At 48.8% G+C, this 14,565-nt stretch overlaps 2 protein-coding genes across 2 annotated transcripts; one reads left to right on the top strand and one right to left on the bottom strand.

The window, feature by feature from the left end:
• Positions 1-357: 357 nt before the first annotated feature.
• On the bottom strand, positions 358-9,783 carry PAM16 (presequence translocase associated motor 16). Its single transcript, XM_036410280.2, has 5 exons — positions 9,630-9,783; positions 2,336-2,420; positions 1,381-1,517; positions 924-989; positions 358-510 (listed from the first exon to the last, which is right to left on the bottom strand). The coding sequence occupies exons 1-5, from the start codon at positions 9,630-9,632 to the stop codon at positions 424-426; spliced, it is 378 nt and encodes a 125-aa protein (XP_036266173.1). The 5' UTR covers positions 9,633-9,783; the 3' UTR covers positions 358-423.
• Positions 9,784-12,020: 2,237 nt separating this feature from the next.
• On the top strand, positions 12,021-12,518 carry LOC118703363 (elongin-B-like). The gene has a single exon (XM_036410283.2). The coding sequence runs from the start codon at positions 12,069-12,071 to the stop codon at positions 12,441-12,443; it is 375 nt and encodes a 124-aa protein (XP_036266176.1). The 5' UTR covers positions 12,021-12,068; the 3' UTR covers positions 12,444-12,518.
• Positions 12,519-14,565: the final 2,047 nt, after the last annotated feature.

Genomic DNA, 14,565 nt, shown 5'->3' with positions numbered 1-14,565 from the left:
AGAGCAGAGGCTTCTCTTCCCCAGCTGTACATGGAACATTCTGCCCAAATCACTGAGATGCCAGAGTCAAGCTCAGCTGTGGAAAGCTGCTCTGTGACAGAGCTTGGGTGCCCAGGGCTCTGTCCCCAGGTGAGAAGGGCAGCGGCAGATCCAAGGATGGTCATACTATAGAAGGGACCTGGTGCTGGCACCGACAGCAGGAGTGGCTGTGTCCAGTACATAACAGTACTTGGCTAGCTCTCCACAGGCAGGCAGGGCCAGGTGGGTAGGCTGCCTGACTTCTTGCCAAACTTACCCACTCAGCCCCTTGCCCTTCTCCCACCAGCCCATGACTGGCAGGAAGAGCAGACTGAGAAATGCAGAAAAGACATTTATTAACGAGCTATAAATTAGAGGTGGAAGGGGGTGGGAGGAGCCAAGTGGTCACGTTTGTGGCCTCTTCTCTTTCTCTCTGTCCTCCTGGGCCTGGATTCGGAGCTCCTCCTCAAGGCGCTCCTTCGCTCGGACCACCTGGGGAAGGAGGTACAAACAGCTAGGAAGGGCGGCTGCACACGATGGTCCCATTCCAGCTGTGAGCCCCGGACAGCAGGAGGCAGTTCTGGTGCCTGGGGTGGGAAAGGTGGCCTGGGGACTTCCCCGTACAAGGAGACCGCCCAGGGCATGTGGATTGTCACATGGGATCTGAAGCTGCTTCTAGCAATCCACCAGCTAATGGTCCTCTTCCCTTCAAGTCATGGCTGTTGGGAGAGCCATTGTCCAGGCTGTTGCAGGGCTCAGTCTGACAGAACCCGACAGCCGAGGCAGCCAGAAGCCATGACAGTGAGGCTGGGGCACCAGGAAAAGGCCCGCACATCTTTCTCCTGCCAAGCTCTGAACTACCTGGAACATGGCTTGCCCTCCTCCCAGCAGCAAACACTACTCACCTTTGACTGCAGGTAGAAGGAGCCGCCCACAGATTTATCATTCACCTTGAAGAGGTGTTCGTACTTCTGCAGAGGAGGGGATACGGTGAGAGGTGTGCAGTCTCTGGGTTACAGAGGCGGGGGAAGCTAGGAGATGACAAAGAAGGAAAGCAAAAGGGCTCGATCCCGCTGCCCTGCATGCCTGAAACTCCACATAGGAAGCCACTACAACTACTAAGGGCAGAAAGGCGATCAGGTACCCACGGAGGGAGGGGTTTGGCTGCTATTGCCTCCCTTGGGCCTAAAAACTAACAAGGGACACTGGCTCCCACAAGTCGGATTCCCAGCTGGCTGTACCCAAAGTCTAGCCCAGCCCTTCATGCCAGACCTCCTTTACTTTTTCCCCACGTGGCTGGCCCGCCCTCACCCCCTCCCACTTTCTGGTCTGCTTGTCTCAGAGTCAGCCCCGTGGCCTCACCTTCTGGATCTCCTCGGGGTTCAGCTTGGAGACATTGAGAATCTGCTGTGCCTCCTGGAGGCTGAGGCCGGAGAGGTTAGAGGCGGCTGCAGACTGGTGTCCGGCACGTCCCCGGGCATCAGCTGCTGCCCGGCTGGCTGTGTAAACATGTGGGTTAGTGCTCAACCCTCAGCAGCCCAGAGCTCACCTGGTCTTCCATGTAGGTGGCTCACCCCTGCCAAGTGACACACGGAGTCAGAAGCAGCCAGAGGGCATTTCTCCAGGAGCGGTTTCTTTTTTGGGGGGAGGTAGTATTGGAGGGGTATCGAAGTGAGGACCAATTTGCTCCACTAGGGGTCAGGGTCTAGTCACCAAACCTGGAGCCTAATCCCCAGCCTAGACCACAAAAATTACCCTGTCCCTCTTTTCTCTCTTGCTCCCTCATCTGGGCACATAGAAAGCTGGGGATCTTTAGGCTAAGGGGAGCAGAGCGAAGTTATGGGGAAGGGGAGGCAGCAATAACTCTGCCCACTGGTTACCTAGGACACCAAAGCAGGCTGCTCCGGGGACCACTTCCTTTTCAATGACCCTAGATCAGAAGCCAGTACACTTTTACTGAAGGGACCTGAGAGCTCTGCAGGCCTATTGGTCCGTGTTGGACTCTGTCTTAAAAGCAGCCAGAGGGTGTAGCTTGTTCCAATAAAACTTTACCTACAAAAACAGATGGCTAGGGAGGCCAGTTTGCCAACTCCTGCCTGTATGCTCATGTCAACCAGGTCTCTCTCTATGGGAATGCCTCACAGTCCATCATTGCCCCCAACCATGGGAAATGCCCCAGGCTACCCAAGCTGCTAGAACCCCAACCCACAGAACTCCTGCATTCACAACTGGCCCAGCATGCGAGGGCTCGTTGCTATGGGGAAATCTGAGCTGGGCAGGAGCTCTCACCCTAGGGGATGGCAGGGGTCAAGCTTACCTGCAAATTCCTGCCGCAGGGCCCGGGCAAAGGCTCTGCCCACTACCTGCGCCCCCATCACAATGATCTGGGCCAGGTACTTGGCCTGTCGGCAAAGCAGGCATCTGGTTAGCGGGCTGCAGCCCCAAAGATGGCACCCTAGAAATGGCTGCTGAGTGGCCCCCAGAAAATTGAGGTAATAAAACACAGAACAGCAGCCACAGGCCTTTTTCTTTCTTTCTTTGCTGTGTTGTGTTGCATAGAGTTCACTTGAATAGTGTTGGGGAAATTAGAATGTCACCAGTAGAATGGAGGTTGGACCAGCTGGTCCCAGGAGCACAGAAAGTGCCCTCGTTGGCCTAGATGCCAAAGTGAGTTAGTGGTCAGTCTGGGACTGGCCCAGTTCTGGCTCCTGGCCACAGAATTATTCCTGAAGCCAGTGGCCTCTGTGCCCTGCAGCACAGATGCAGGGGCCCCTGTCCTTGGAGCTCCCACACCCATCAGGCCTTGCAGGGAAACCCTCCAAGGCAGTGCCACATGGCAGTGTTCACCCTGAGACCATATAGGTCCCCAGAAGCAAGTGGGGAGCCTCATTCAGCACGTGGCCAGAGGCATAGATGGGACCCAGGAATGAGATGGGGCTATTAGAAGACAATAGTGTTTCTACTGGGATGGGTTTTACAGGGCAGGTAGAATTATGATGGGAATACTGGGGCAAGAGGGACCAGGCAAGAGGGACTAGAGGCCAAAACTGGGAGAAAGCATAAGGAATGTCCTGGTAGCAGCAGCCAGGAGCCTAGGGGGCCAGGAAGGTGGCTGAGATGGGCAAATAAGATCTTACTGTGAACAGAGGTTACAGACAGCCTGCACATGTGAAAATGACTGTGTGTGTGTGAGACGCACAAACTTGGGTGTGTAGAAGACACCTGGAGAATGCTCACTCAGGTCAACACTGTTCATGGGGCACATGCCAGTGGTTTCCCTGTTCTTTGTACTTTTCTGTCTTTAGATTTCCTGTCAGTCAACAAGTATCATCTAAGCAAGAGTGACAGGCACCACGCCAAACACAGTTTATTGTGCTATTTATTTTATTATTTTTAACAAATATTTTTATTGATTTAAGAGACAAAGGGAGAGGGAGAGATAGAAATATCAATGATGAGAATCAGTTGCCTCCTGGCAATCCAGCCCGCAACCCAGCATGTGCCCTTGACTGGAAAGAAACCTGGGACCTTTCAGTCTGCAGGCCAGCGCTCTATCCACTGAGCCAAACCAGCTAAGGCTACTGTGCCATTTAACCCTAACAACTCAAGACACCGAGACATAAAAATGAACAACACAAAAAGAACAAAACAAAAAAAGACACTAAAGACAGTGGTATTTAAAGACCAGCCCAAGGACACACAGCTAGTACTCAGGGGAAGGTGGGCAAGGATCCCAAAGCCGGTGCTGTCAGCCATGGCATCCCTAGTTGCCGGTCTCACACAGAGTTCTGGGATCTCAGGAAGGGCGACAATGCAACCTGACAAGGAGCAAGGACCCCACCCAGAGGCCAGAGGGTCTTGTCAGATTCCAGTGGAATCCAGACTCCAGAACTGGCTTTGTTTGGCCTCCCTTGAACCTGCCCTTCCCTAGTAATTCTGGGCCGTAGTCAGGAATTAATAAATGGAAGTGGGTTTGGATTTCACGAGTGGGTGGAAATTTCATAAGCCCTGTATTTCACACCAGAAACCAAAGCACAGTGAAGACTCCTGTGAAGAGGGCTCCAGCCAGCTGCCTTGCAGGTGTCAAGACTAACAATGGACATGCTATTGATTGCAAAGCCTCACCTGACTCCCAACCCCACCTAAAGCCACTCTCAAGTGGGATGGGAGGCATTGCTGGTCCTGTCTGAGTGACAGAGAGACTGACAGGCCACTAGGTGACTCCAGAGATTTTCCTTGGCCTGGCACCTTCAACCTTCAGAACATATCTTCCTTTGCTGCCACAGGCCTGAGTACCACACCACTGTATCACCTTGTTCTCTGCTCAGGGTAGTAACTGTTGCTAAAAAAATGAATGTTAAGAACAATGCTATAATGGGCAATTCCCCAAACATCCCCTATAGACACCATCCCCTATGCTTCAAACCAAAGTGGCATGGTGGCTCCTGGTTCCAGCTGCCAGAGCTCTCTGGCTGCGGGGAAGGCTGGGCTGTTCTGCAGTTTCCCAGTAGCTAAGGAAGCTGCCTGAATTAAGACTACAAGGTTCCTGTGAGAGCCAACTCCCAGCGGAAGCGTGTGGTATAGTGGTTACGTATGCAAGCTTTGGGATTGCCTGTGTGCAAATCCCAGCTGTGTGCCCTGAACAGTCCTCAACCTCCCTGAGCCTCCGATTCCTCACCGACAATGGGGCTAATTTAATTACCTCAGGGTTAAATGAGTGTAAGTGCCTGATACAGAGCCTGATGACACAGTAGGTGATCAGTAAATATTGGTTTTCATTTATTAATATTGTTTAACAAAACTTAACAATGGCCAGTCACTATGGAGTAACAAAGCTTCTCCCAATAAAGCAGCTCATTTGATAGATTCTCTAATTACTCAGGGGAGAAGGCTGCAAAAAGCCAGGGACCTCAGAAGCAATGTGAAAGCAGAGAGAACGCTGCTTTGGGGGGGAGGGGAAAAAAAAAAAAAAAAAGCGCCCAAACCGGTTTGGCTCAGTGGATAGAGCCTCGGCCTGCGGACTGAAGGGTTCCAGGTTCGACTCTGGTCAAGGGCATGTACCTTGATTGTAGGTACATCCCTAGTGGGGGGTGTGCAGGAGGCAGCTGATGGATGTTTTCTCTCTCATTGATGTTTCTAACTCTCTCCCTCTCCCTTTCTCTCTGCAAAAAATCAATAAAATATATTTTAAAAATAAAAAGTATATATTTGTATCAATTTCAGAGAGGAAGGGAGAGGGAGAGAGAGAGAGAGAAACATCAATGATGAGAGAGAATAATTGACTGGCTACCTCATGCACATCCCCAACTGGGGATTGAGCTTGCAACCCAGGAATGTGCCCTGACTGGGAATCAAACCTTGATCTTCTAGTTCAGGGGTCTTCAAACTTCTCTCATTATGAGAATCACCTGGTGGAGGTGTTAAAACACAGATTCCTGATAGCACTTCTTATAGTTGGGATCCGGGAATCTGTGTTTTAACAACTCCACCAGGTGATTCTCATAATGAGAGAAGTTTGAAGACCCCTGTTCTAGTTCATAGGTCGACACTCAACCACTGAGCCATGCCAGCCAGGCCCCAGCTTTGCTTCTTTTTAAAAATATATTTTTATTGATTTCAGAGAAGGAGAGGGAGGGAGAGATAGAAACATCAATGATGAGAGAGAATCAAAGAGCCCCAGCTTTGTTTCTGGTTAGTTGTGTGGCACTGGGCAAATTACTTAACCTACCTGAATTTTTTTAATGTTTATTTATTGATTTTAGAGAGATGAAGGGAGGGGTTAGGGAAAGAGATAAACATCAATTTGCTGTTCCACTTATTTACACATTCAGTGGTTGATTCTTCTATGTCCTGACCAGGAATTTGAACCCACAACCTTGCCATATTAGGACAATGCTCTTACTCAGTGGTCGCCAACCGCTGCTCTTTGGCCCTTTGAGTGTGGCTTTCAAAATACCACCCAGGCACGCACGTACAGTGCGACTGAGACTTCGTGGCCCATGTGCAGAAGTTGGTTTTTGGCCTGGGCGAGTCTATTTTGAAGTGGCGTTGGAACACTTAAGGGGCCAAAGAGCCGAATATGGCTCACAAGCTGAGCCGCGGTTGCCGACCACTGCTCATCTGAAGGAGCTATCCAACCAGGGCTGAATTTCAATTTTCTTATCTGCAAAATGGGGAGAATAATACCTTTCTCACGGGAGAGCTGTGAGACCCTCAGGAGGCAATGCACATAAGACCAAGAGGACAGACAGAGAGTGGCAGGTCCAGGGCAATTCAACAGCTGCCTTTGCTTCTGGACCAGGTCCTACTTGGTGTTGAATAATCTAGAGATCAGGGGTATAGCCAAGTCTCTCATCCATCTGTTCAAAACCCAGACACCTGCTAAGCACCAACTGTGGGTCAACTATGCTCAGCGCTGAAGATTGATGGGGAGCAGAGTCCTGCCAACTAGAGCTACCAGAGGTGATAAAGAGAGCCACTGGCTGAGGCCTCTCTCGGAAAGCCCATATAGTCCACAGACTGACATTTGGGCCTGAAGACCCTGGGCCAGGGCAATTGGCTGACACAGCATCCAACTTCAGGCCAAGCTGATGGTTAAGGAGCAGGGGTCAGAGCCACAGGATTCCAAGCCTGGGACCACTGTGGACAGCACACATGCTTTCTCACCTGGGAAGCATCGTGGCCTAACGCAGGACCAAAGCTCCAGTGGGGCAAAGGAGGGCAGTAGTGTGCAGGTGGGAGCGCACTCCAGAGTGTGGTTTATCCCAAATCAAGTGCATCAGGAAGGGAGCTTGGCTTTCAGACAAACCTATGTGCAATGCTTCCTTCTAGGAACAGTTCCAGGCCCTCCGGCTGGGCAGAGACAGCCACTGAGATTCACCCCTTTCTTTCAAGGATGCACTGAGACAGGAAGGGGGCTCTGTTCATACAGGGCCCCTGCAAACAGCTGTTTCACAACTTAAGTATCACAACTAAGCAGGAGGGAGGCAGACCACAACTGTCCAATTTACCATGGTGTGTGTGGGCCTGGCCGGTGGCTGGTGCAGCAGGTGCCTAATACATATTTGAATGAATGTGACATTTAACCAAGTCACCATCAGCTCTGCTTTGGCCACACTGAAGTCTCATAATCTCTAAGTCCCAGATAGAATTTCCAAATGCTTCTCACACCCTCTGCTGAAGGAGGGCTCTAGCCTCCCCTGACAATACACACAATTCTCCACCAACACCAGCTGCAAATTCAGTCCACTCTCCATTTGGGTCCAGGTTCAAATGACTCCTCTGGTTTCTTCTTCCCTCACCCTCTCCACCATTCACTCCTAGATCCAGCTCCTCTCCTTCTTTACCTAAAATCTCTGAAGCTCTGAATTCACACACCATATAAGTCATTCTTCTAAAGTGGACAATTCAGTGCTTTCTAGTGAACTTAGAGCTGTGTGACCATCATCACTAGTTCCAAAACATTCCCATCACCCCCCAGAAGAACTCCGTACCCATTAACCTTGAATATCCTCTCTTCCACTCCAATACTGTCAAAATACAACATCCTTCAAGACTTAGTCACATGACCCCACCCAAGTGAAATCTTCCCAGTCTCCTCCATTACTACCTTCCCACAGGCCCTGTTCTTTTCCTATTAATATATTATCAAGTGGTCATCATTTACAGACGGGCCTACCTTTTCCTATAGGATACAAACTCCTCCAGAGCCACATTTTACTCAGCCCTTGAGGGTGGCTCAGAGTTACATGTGGGAGTGGGTGTGAAGGACACAGTTCAGTGAGGGCTCATCATAGGGCTTCAACAAATGGCAGTGACGCCAAAACCAGTTTGGCTCAATGGATAGAGTGTCAGCTTGCGGACTGAAGGGTCCCAGGTTCGATTCTGGTCAAGGGCATGTACCTGGGATGCAGGCACATCCCCAGTAGGGGGTGTGCAAGAGGCAGCTGATCGATGATCTCGTAGATGTTTCTAACTCTCTGTCCCTCTCTCTTCCTCTCTGTGAAAAATCAATAAAATATATTTAAGCCGAAGCCAGTTTGGCTCAGTGGTAGAGCATCGGTCTGCGGACTGAAAGGTCCTAGGTTCGATTCCGGTCAAAGGCATGTACATTGGTTGCGGGCACATCCCCGGTAGAGGGTGTGCAAGAGGCAGCTGGTCGATGTTTCTCTCTCATCGATGTTTCTAGCTCTCTATCTCTCCTTCCTCTCAGTAAAAAATCAATAAAATATATAAAAAAAAAAAATATATATATATATATATATTTAAATGGCAGTGACTATCACAAAGCAGAAATCATGTGATGGGAAACGACAAGTCTTGACTATTACAAGGCAGGAAGAATGTGATGGGAAACAGCAAGTCTTAGGACGCAGAAGGAGTGGTGCCAGTGCCATCTCAGACGCTTGTGGGATGAATGACCCTGGAGGAGTCAGACATGCAGAGCTTCAGGTTCCTTCTCTTGTGAAATGGGGATAGTGAGAGCACTGACTTAAGAATTATGTGAACATCTACATAAAGCCTCAGCTCAGGGGCTGGCACCTGTAAGCTCTTAGGTTATCCTTACCACTTTCAGTTAAGTAGTGTTTCCTCAAACCCTGCATCAATCACTTTGAGATTGGGGGCAGAGCTCAGGACCCTGTATTTTTTAAAAGTATACATTTTTCTTTTTTAATTTACTGATTTTAGAGAGTGAGGAAGAGGGAGAGATTTGTTGTTCCACCCATTCATGCATTCATTGGTATGGGGACAACGCTGTAAAGACCTGAGATGCCCGGCCAGGGCAGAACCCTGCATTTAAAAAAATATATATATATCAATATTTTATTGATTTTCCACAGAGAGGAAGGGAGAGGGATAGAGAGCTAGAAACATCATGAGAGAGAAACATCGACCAGCCGTCTCCTGCACACCCCCCACCGGGATGTGCCCGCAACCAAGGTACATGCCCTTGACCGGAATCGAACCTGGGACCTTCCAGTCCGCAGGCTGAGGCTCCATCCACTGAGCCAAACCGGTTTTGGCAGAATCGAACCCGGGACCTTACAGTCCGCAGGCTAATGCTCTATCCACTGAGCCAAACCGGTTTCGGCAGAACCCTGCATTTTTAAAGGGGGTCCCAGGTGACCTGACGCACAGTGTGGCCCAAGTGTGTGGACTGGCTCTAGGTGCCAATGGTACCGCAGAAACAGTGTTCAGAGTCGCAGGGCCTGGTTCAAGCCCCAGCCAGTTCTACCACTTTATTGTGAAAGTCTCAGAGCCGTTCCGCCAGCTTCCAAATGGGGACAATAATGGGACCGTACCAACAACTAGCTCCAGGACAGAGCAGGGGCTCGCGCGCAGGTGCAGGGCTGAGCTCCCCCTCAGGCTGCTCGCACACACACGGGCTGGAGCACCGCGATCGCGTCCGCCGGCGCCGCCCTGCTTTCCAGCTGTCGGCTCTCCCCGGCTCCGAGGCCGTCAGCGCCCGCATAGGTGCCCCCACGTGCGACGCCCTTGCCCCCGCTTCCCGCCCGGCACGTAAAGGGAACCGGGCGCCTGCTGCCCGGCCGGAACTCGCCGCCCTCGGCCCGAAACACCACCCCGCCCCGCACCCCGGACTCAGGCCTCACCATGGCAGCCGCTCTGCCTCAGGGACGCGGGCTCCGTCTTCCAGGCCTCGCGGCCCCGGCTCAAGGGCGGCCGGCAGGTCAAAGGTCGAAGAGAGCTACCGAGAGCGCGTGCGCGACGCCAGGCTGGGCATGCGCGTAGCCACGATCCAGAGGGGCGGAGTCAGTGGTTGCGCAAGAAGTTGGGGGCGGGGCCTGCCTCCGCTGGGCTCCCGCGCCGGGCCCGGAGGTGATCTGGCGCGAGTGATGGGCGGCCCCACCACCCTCTGGGGCCCGGAGCTTAACCTGGGGCGCTAGGAGTCACCGAATACAGGGGTCAGAAGTGGGCCAATTTCTTCCCTTGATTTTGTCAAAATATTGGTACTAAAAGAGAAGTAATACATACACAACACCACTCGAACATAAGGAGTTTGATACCAAGTTCTCACAACTATTTAAGAAAAAACTTCAAAATAGGGCTCATTCCCTCCTTCAGTTCTTTGCTCAAATATCACCTTCTCTCTCTTTTTAAAAAAATATATATTTTATTGATTTTGTACAGAGAGGAAGGGAGAGAGATAGAGAGTTAGAAACATCGTTGAGAGAGTCATCGATCAGCTGCCTCTTGCACACCCCCTACTGGGGATATGCCCGCAACCAAGGTACATGCCCTTGACCGGAATCGAACCCGGGTCCCTTCAGTCCCCAAGCCGACGCTCAATCCATTGAGCCAAACCGGTTTCGGCAAATATCACCTTCTCAATGAGGCTGTTTTTAATAACTGACTTACTGAGATATAATTCACACACTATATAATTCGTCTTTTTAAAAATGTATTTTTAATTGATTTTAGAGAAGAAGGGAAAGATAGAAACATCAATGATGAGAGACTATCATTGATTGGCTGCTTCCTGCACGCCCCCTTCTGGGGGCGGAGCCTGCAACCCCGCCATGGCATGTGCCCTTGACCAGAATGGAACCTGGGACCCTTCAGTCTGTAGGCTGGCACTCCATCCACTTAGCCAAACCGGCTAGGGCTACAATTCATCTTTTTTAAATGTACAATTCAATGCTTTTTATTTTTTCTTAATCCTCACTGGAAGGTATTTTCCCATTGATTTAAAAAAATATTTTTATTGATTTTCCACAGAGAGGAAGGGAGAGGGATAGAGAGCTAGAAACATCAATGAGAGAGAAACATCAACCAGCCGCCTCCTACAGCCCCCCCCCCCCCCCCACTGGAGATGTGCCTGCAAACAATATACATGCCCTTGACTGGAATCAAACCTGGGACCCCTCAGTCCGAAGACAGACACTCTATCCACTGAGCCAAACCGGTTTTGGCTTCCCATTGATTTTTAGAGAGAGTGGAAGAGAGAGGGAAAGACAGAGAGAAACATCGATGTGAGAGAAACACTTGGGCTGCCTCCTGCACTTGCACAACCAGGACCCGGGAGTAGCCTGCAACGGAGGCACGTGCACTTGACTAGAATGGAACCTGGGAACCTTCTTTAGTAAAAGGCGAAAGATTTATGCGATCTGAAGAGAAACCAGAGCATCCTGGGAACCTGGGAACCTTCTCTCTGCAAGCCAAGGCTCACTGATAGACGGTCTATCAGCTGAGCCAAAATGGCTAGGGCCAGTGCTTTTTAGTATAGTCACAGTTACAAGCTTCAGAACATTTTCATCATCACCCCCGCCCCCCACTCCGCCCTCAAAACCCTCACCATTAGCAGTCACTGCCCATTTCCCCCTACCCTTGATGACCACGAATCTATTTTATATCAGTGGTCTTGTCTGTTTTGGTAGTTTCATGTAAATGGTATATTATATGTGGCCTGTGTGTCTGGTTAAAACCTCCATTCTTTTTTGAAAAAGTATTTTTATTGATTTCAGAGAGGAAGGGAGTGGGGGAAAGATAGAAACATCAATGATGAGAAAATTAGTGATTGGCTGCCTCCCGAACATTCCCCACTGAGGGATTGAGCCTGAAATCTGGGCACATGACCTAATGACAGGAATGATAATTTTAATGACAAGTTTTAAAGGCCAGGAAGTTCCCTTATATTTTTTCAAAACCATTGTAATTTCCCCACAGGAAACCTGGGACCGGGTACAATTGACAGCGAGGAACAAATTGATTTCTTAGTCTGATATACTTTCATTTGTAATTCTGAGTGTTATCTTCAAGTATTGTTATAAAGTGAACTGCATTATAATCAGATCTATAACCATGATATTTTAAGTATTTTTTTTGTCATTTAAAGACAGTCATTGTTTTACTCTGTTGCATTTGCAAAAATGTTACATCTTATAATTTATTTTAATATATGAATTTTGGACAGTAAACTTTCAGATTCCATTAAAACATAAAAACTTAGGGCGCCGGGCTGGGGCCGGGGGCGGCGGGGGCCGCGGGCCGCGGGCCGCGCGGGGGGGTCGGGGGGGCCGGGTCCCCCGTTCATGCCAGCCCGCTGCCCCCAGGACGTTTTCCTTATGATCCGGCGCCACAAGACCACCATCTTCACGGACGCCAAGGAGTCGAGCACCGTGTTGGAGCTGAAGCGCATCGTCGAGGGCATTCTCAAGCGGCCGCCCGACGAGCAGCGGCTGTACAAGGATGACCAACTTCTGGATGACAGCAAGACCCTGGGCGAGTGTGGCTTCACCAGTCAAACAGCGAGGCCACAGGCTCCAGCCACCGTGGGGCTGGCCTTCCGGGCAGATGATGCATTTGAAGCTCTGCGCATTGAGCCCTTCTCCAGCCCTCCAGAGCTGCCTGACGTGATGAAGCCACAGGACTCAGGAAGCAGTGCCAATGAACAAGCCGTGCAGTGAAAGGGCCTGGGGCCCGCTCCTCCCCAGGGCTCCAACCTCCCCCCCCCCCCCCCCAATAAAAGAGATTTGGGTGTCTGCAAAAAAAAAAAAAACAAAAAACAAAAAAAAAAACAAAAAAAAAAAACATAAAAACTTATAGGACTCTTAAGGAATAACTGGATTCATAGAAATATTAGCAAATAATCAGGATAAACAAAAATTATGGGACTGAATAAACTGAAGCTAATTATTATTCTTATTAAGACTGTTCAAAATATTGCTGATTTTTAAAAACTTGTTTTCTTAGAGAAAATTGGTAAATTGTACCTTGATAAGCAATATTAAAGCATTTATATTTTTCTCCCTATTTATCCTTCCAGAATTTAAAAACTCTTAGTGAGTAGTATTTTTTTTAATATGTTTTATTGATTTTTTACAGAGAGGAAAAGAGAGGGATAGAGTGTTAGAAACATCAATGAGAGAGAAACATTGATCAGCTGCCTCCTGCACACCTCCTATTGGGGATGTGCCCGCAACCAAGGTATATGCCCTTGACCAGAATCGAACCTGGGATCCTTCAGTCCGCAGGCCAACACTCTATCCACTGAGCCAAACCGGTTTCGGCTTAAGGAGTACTATTATATTCATGGCAATATGTTTATTTGTATGAACCCAATAGAAATCTGATTTTTAAAATAACGACACATAAAGCCAATTCCCAATTACTGTTTTATTAACCAAGGCTTTGACTGGAATGGTAGAATTTGAGAAAGACAGGTCTAGACTCTGGATATCAGCAAAAAGGCTTTAAGGAATGAGGATTGACTCTGAAGCCTATATATAAAAAAAAAAACCCTTGGAAAAATGGCTTGGCACCTTGCTTTTACAGATGGTTCATGGCAGTCTTTCAAGGTAAGGGGCAGATGGCAAGGGGATCTTGGGGATCTCAAGAACTTGAGGAATTTACCCAAACCTATAGGTATTGCAGGAAAAACCTGGCAACTGTGTGAGTTGGCTTCTTTGTTCTGAGGAAACTTTCTTGTGAGACTCCAGCAAAGCAGATTTAAAAAACCTATATGATCAATTTGCTATTCCTATTTTGTTTATGCAAATAATCAGGCCAAATTGAAATTGGACTTAATATGGTAAATGAGTTAGCCTTAATTTGGCTCTTTGATAAAAATGAGGGTGATTTTAGGAGAAAAGATATGTCTCTATAGAAAATACACAGTTATGAATATTAGACTCTAGTTCAGTTAATTGTAAAATTTTCTTTTTCACTTATGAACTAGACTGGATCCTAAATTTTTCTAGTTTTCTGTAATACAACCCCTAACTTTCATGGAAATGGAAAAAAAAATTGACCATGGGGAACTGTAACAACAGAAAATTGTAAGCCACCCCACTATTCTTTTGCATTGTTTTTATAAATGCTGACTCTAATATGTAGCTTGTAGATAAACAGCATATTTGTATGCAAATCCTAGGAACTAACTTCAGAAGATACAGGCTCTGACCTTCAGTCATCCTAGGTCATAATTTTTTAAAAAAATATAATTTTCATTTTTTAAAATTATTTTAAAAAATATATTTTTATTGATTTCAGAGAGGAAGGGAGAGGGAAAGAAAGGTAGAACCATCAATGATGAGAGAGAATCATGGACTGGCTGCCTCCTGCACACCCCCCACTGGCGATCCATCCCCCAACCTTGGCATGAGCTCTAGACCAGAATCGAACCCGGGACTCTTCAGTCTGCAGGCCAGTGCTCTATCCACTGAGCCAAACCTGCTAGGGCCAGTCTGGGAGTTCTGTTGGTCTTCAAACATAGAACCAGAAGGACAAAGAACCAGGATGATGAAGACTAGGACAACACACCACACACTAGACCATCACTTGCCCAGTTTTGAGGTCCTTATTGGGATGGACTGGACTGCAAGGAGAGAACTTTTCAACTCCCTTGATTTCCTTGTTCTGCTTTGCCTCTCCCTCCGTATAATAGCCTCTGCCTGGCCCTGGCCAGTGCCTCAGGTGGCTGAGCGTCTTATCTCATGCACCAAGAGATTTCCAGTGCACCTGGGTTGTGGGCTTGATCGCCAGTGGGGGGTGTGCAGGAGGCATTCAATCAGCATTTCTCTCTCTCTC

This window comes from Pipistrellus kuhlii, unplaced genomic scaffold (genome assembly GCF_014108245.1).
Source record: "Pipistrellus kuhlii isolate mPipKuh1 unplaced genomic scaffold, mPipKuh1.p scaffold_m20_p_4, whole genome shotgun sequence".
Taxonomy (NCBI): domain Eukaryota; kingdom Metazoa; phylum Chordata; class Mammalia; order Chiroptera; family Vespertilionidae; genus Pipistrellus; species Pipistrellus kuhlii.
Note: the sequence above shows the minus strand (reverse complement) of the source record. Positions and strands in the feature narration are given on the sequence as shown.

Coding starts and splice junctions, on each gene's coding strand:
- PAM16 (XM_036410280.2), bottom strand. Junction 990..1,380: donor ACCCCGAGGAGATCCAGAAG/GTGAGGCCACGG, acceptor CCTCCTCTGCAG/AAGTACGAACACCTCTTCAA. Junction 511..923: donor CCTTCTACCTGCAGTCAAAG/GTGAGTAGTGTT, acceptor CTCCTTCCCCAG/GTGGTCCGAGCGAAGGAGCG.
- LOC118703363 (XM_036410283.2), top strand. CDS start 12,069: ATGCCAGCCCGCTGCCCCCAGGACGTTTTCCTTATGATCCGGCGCCAC.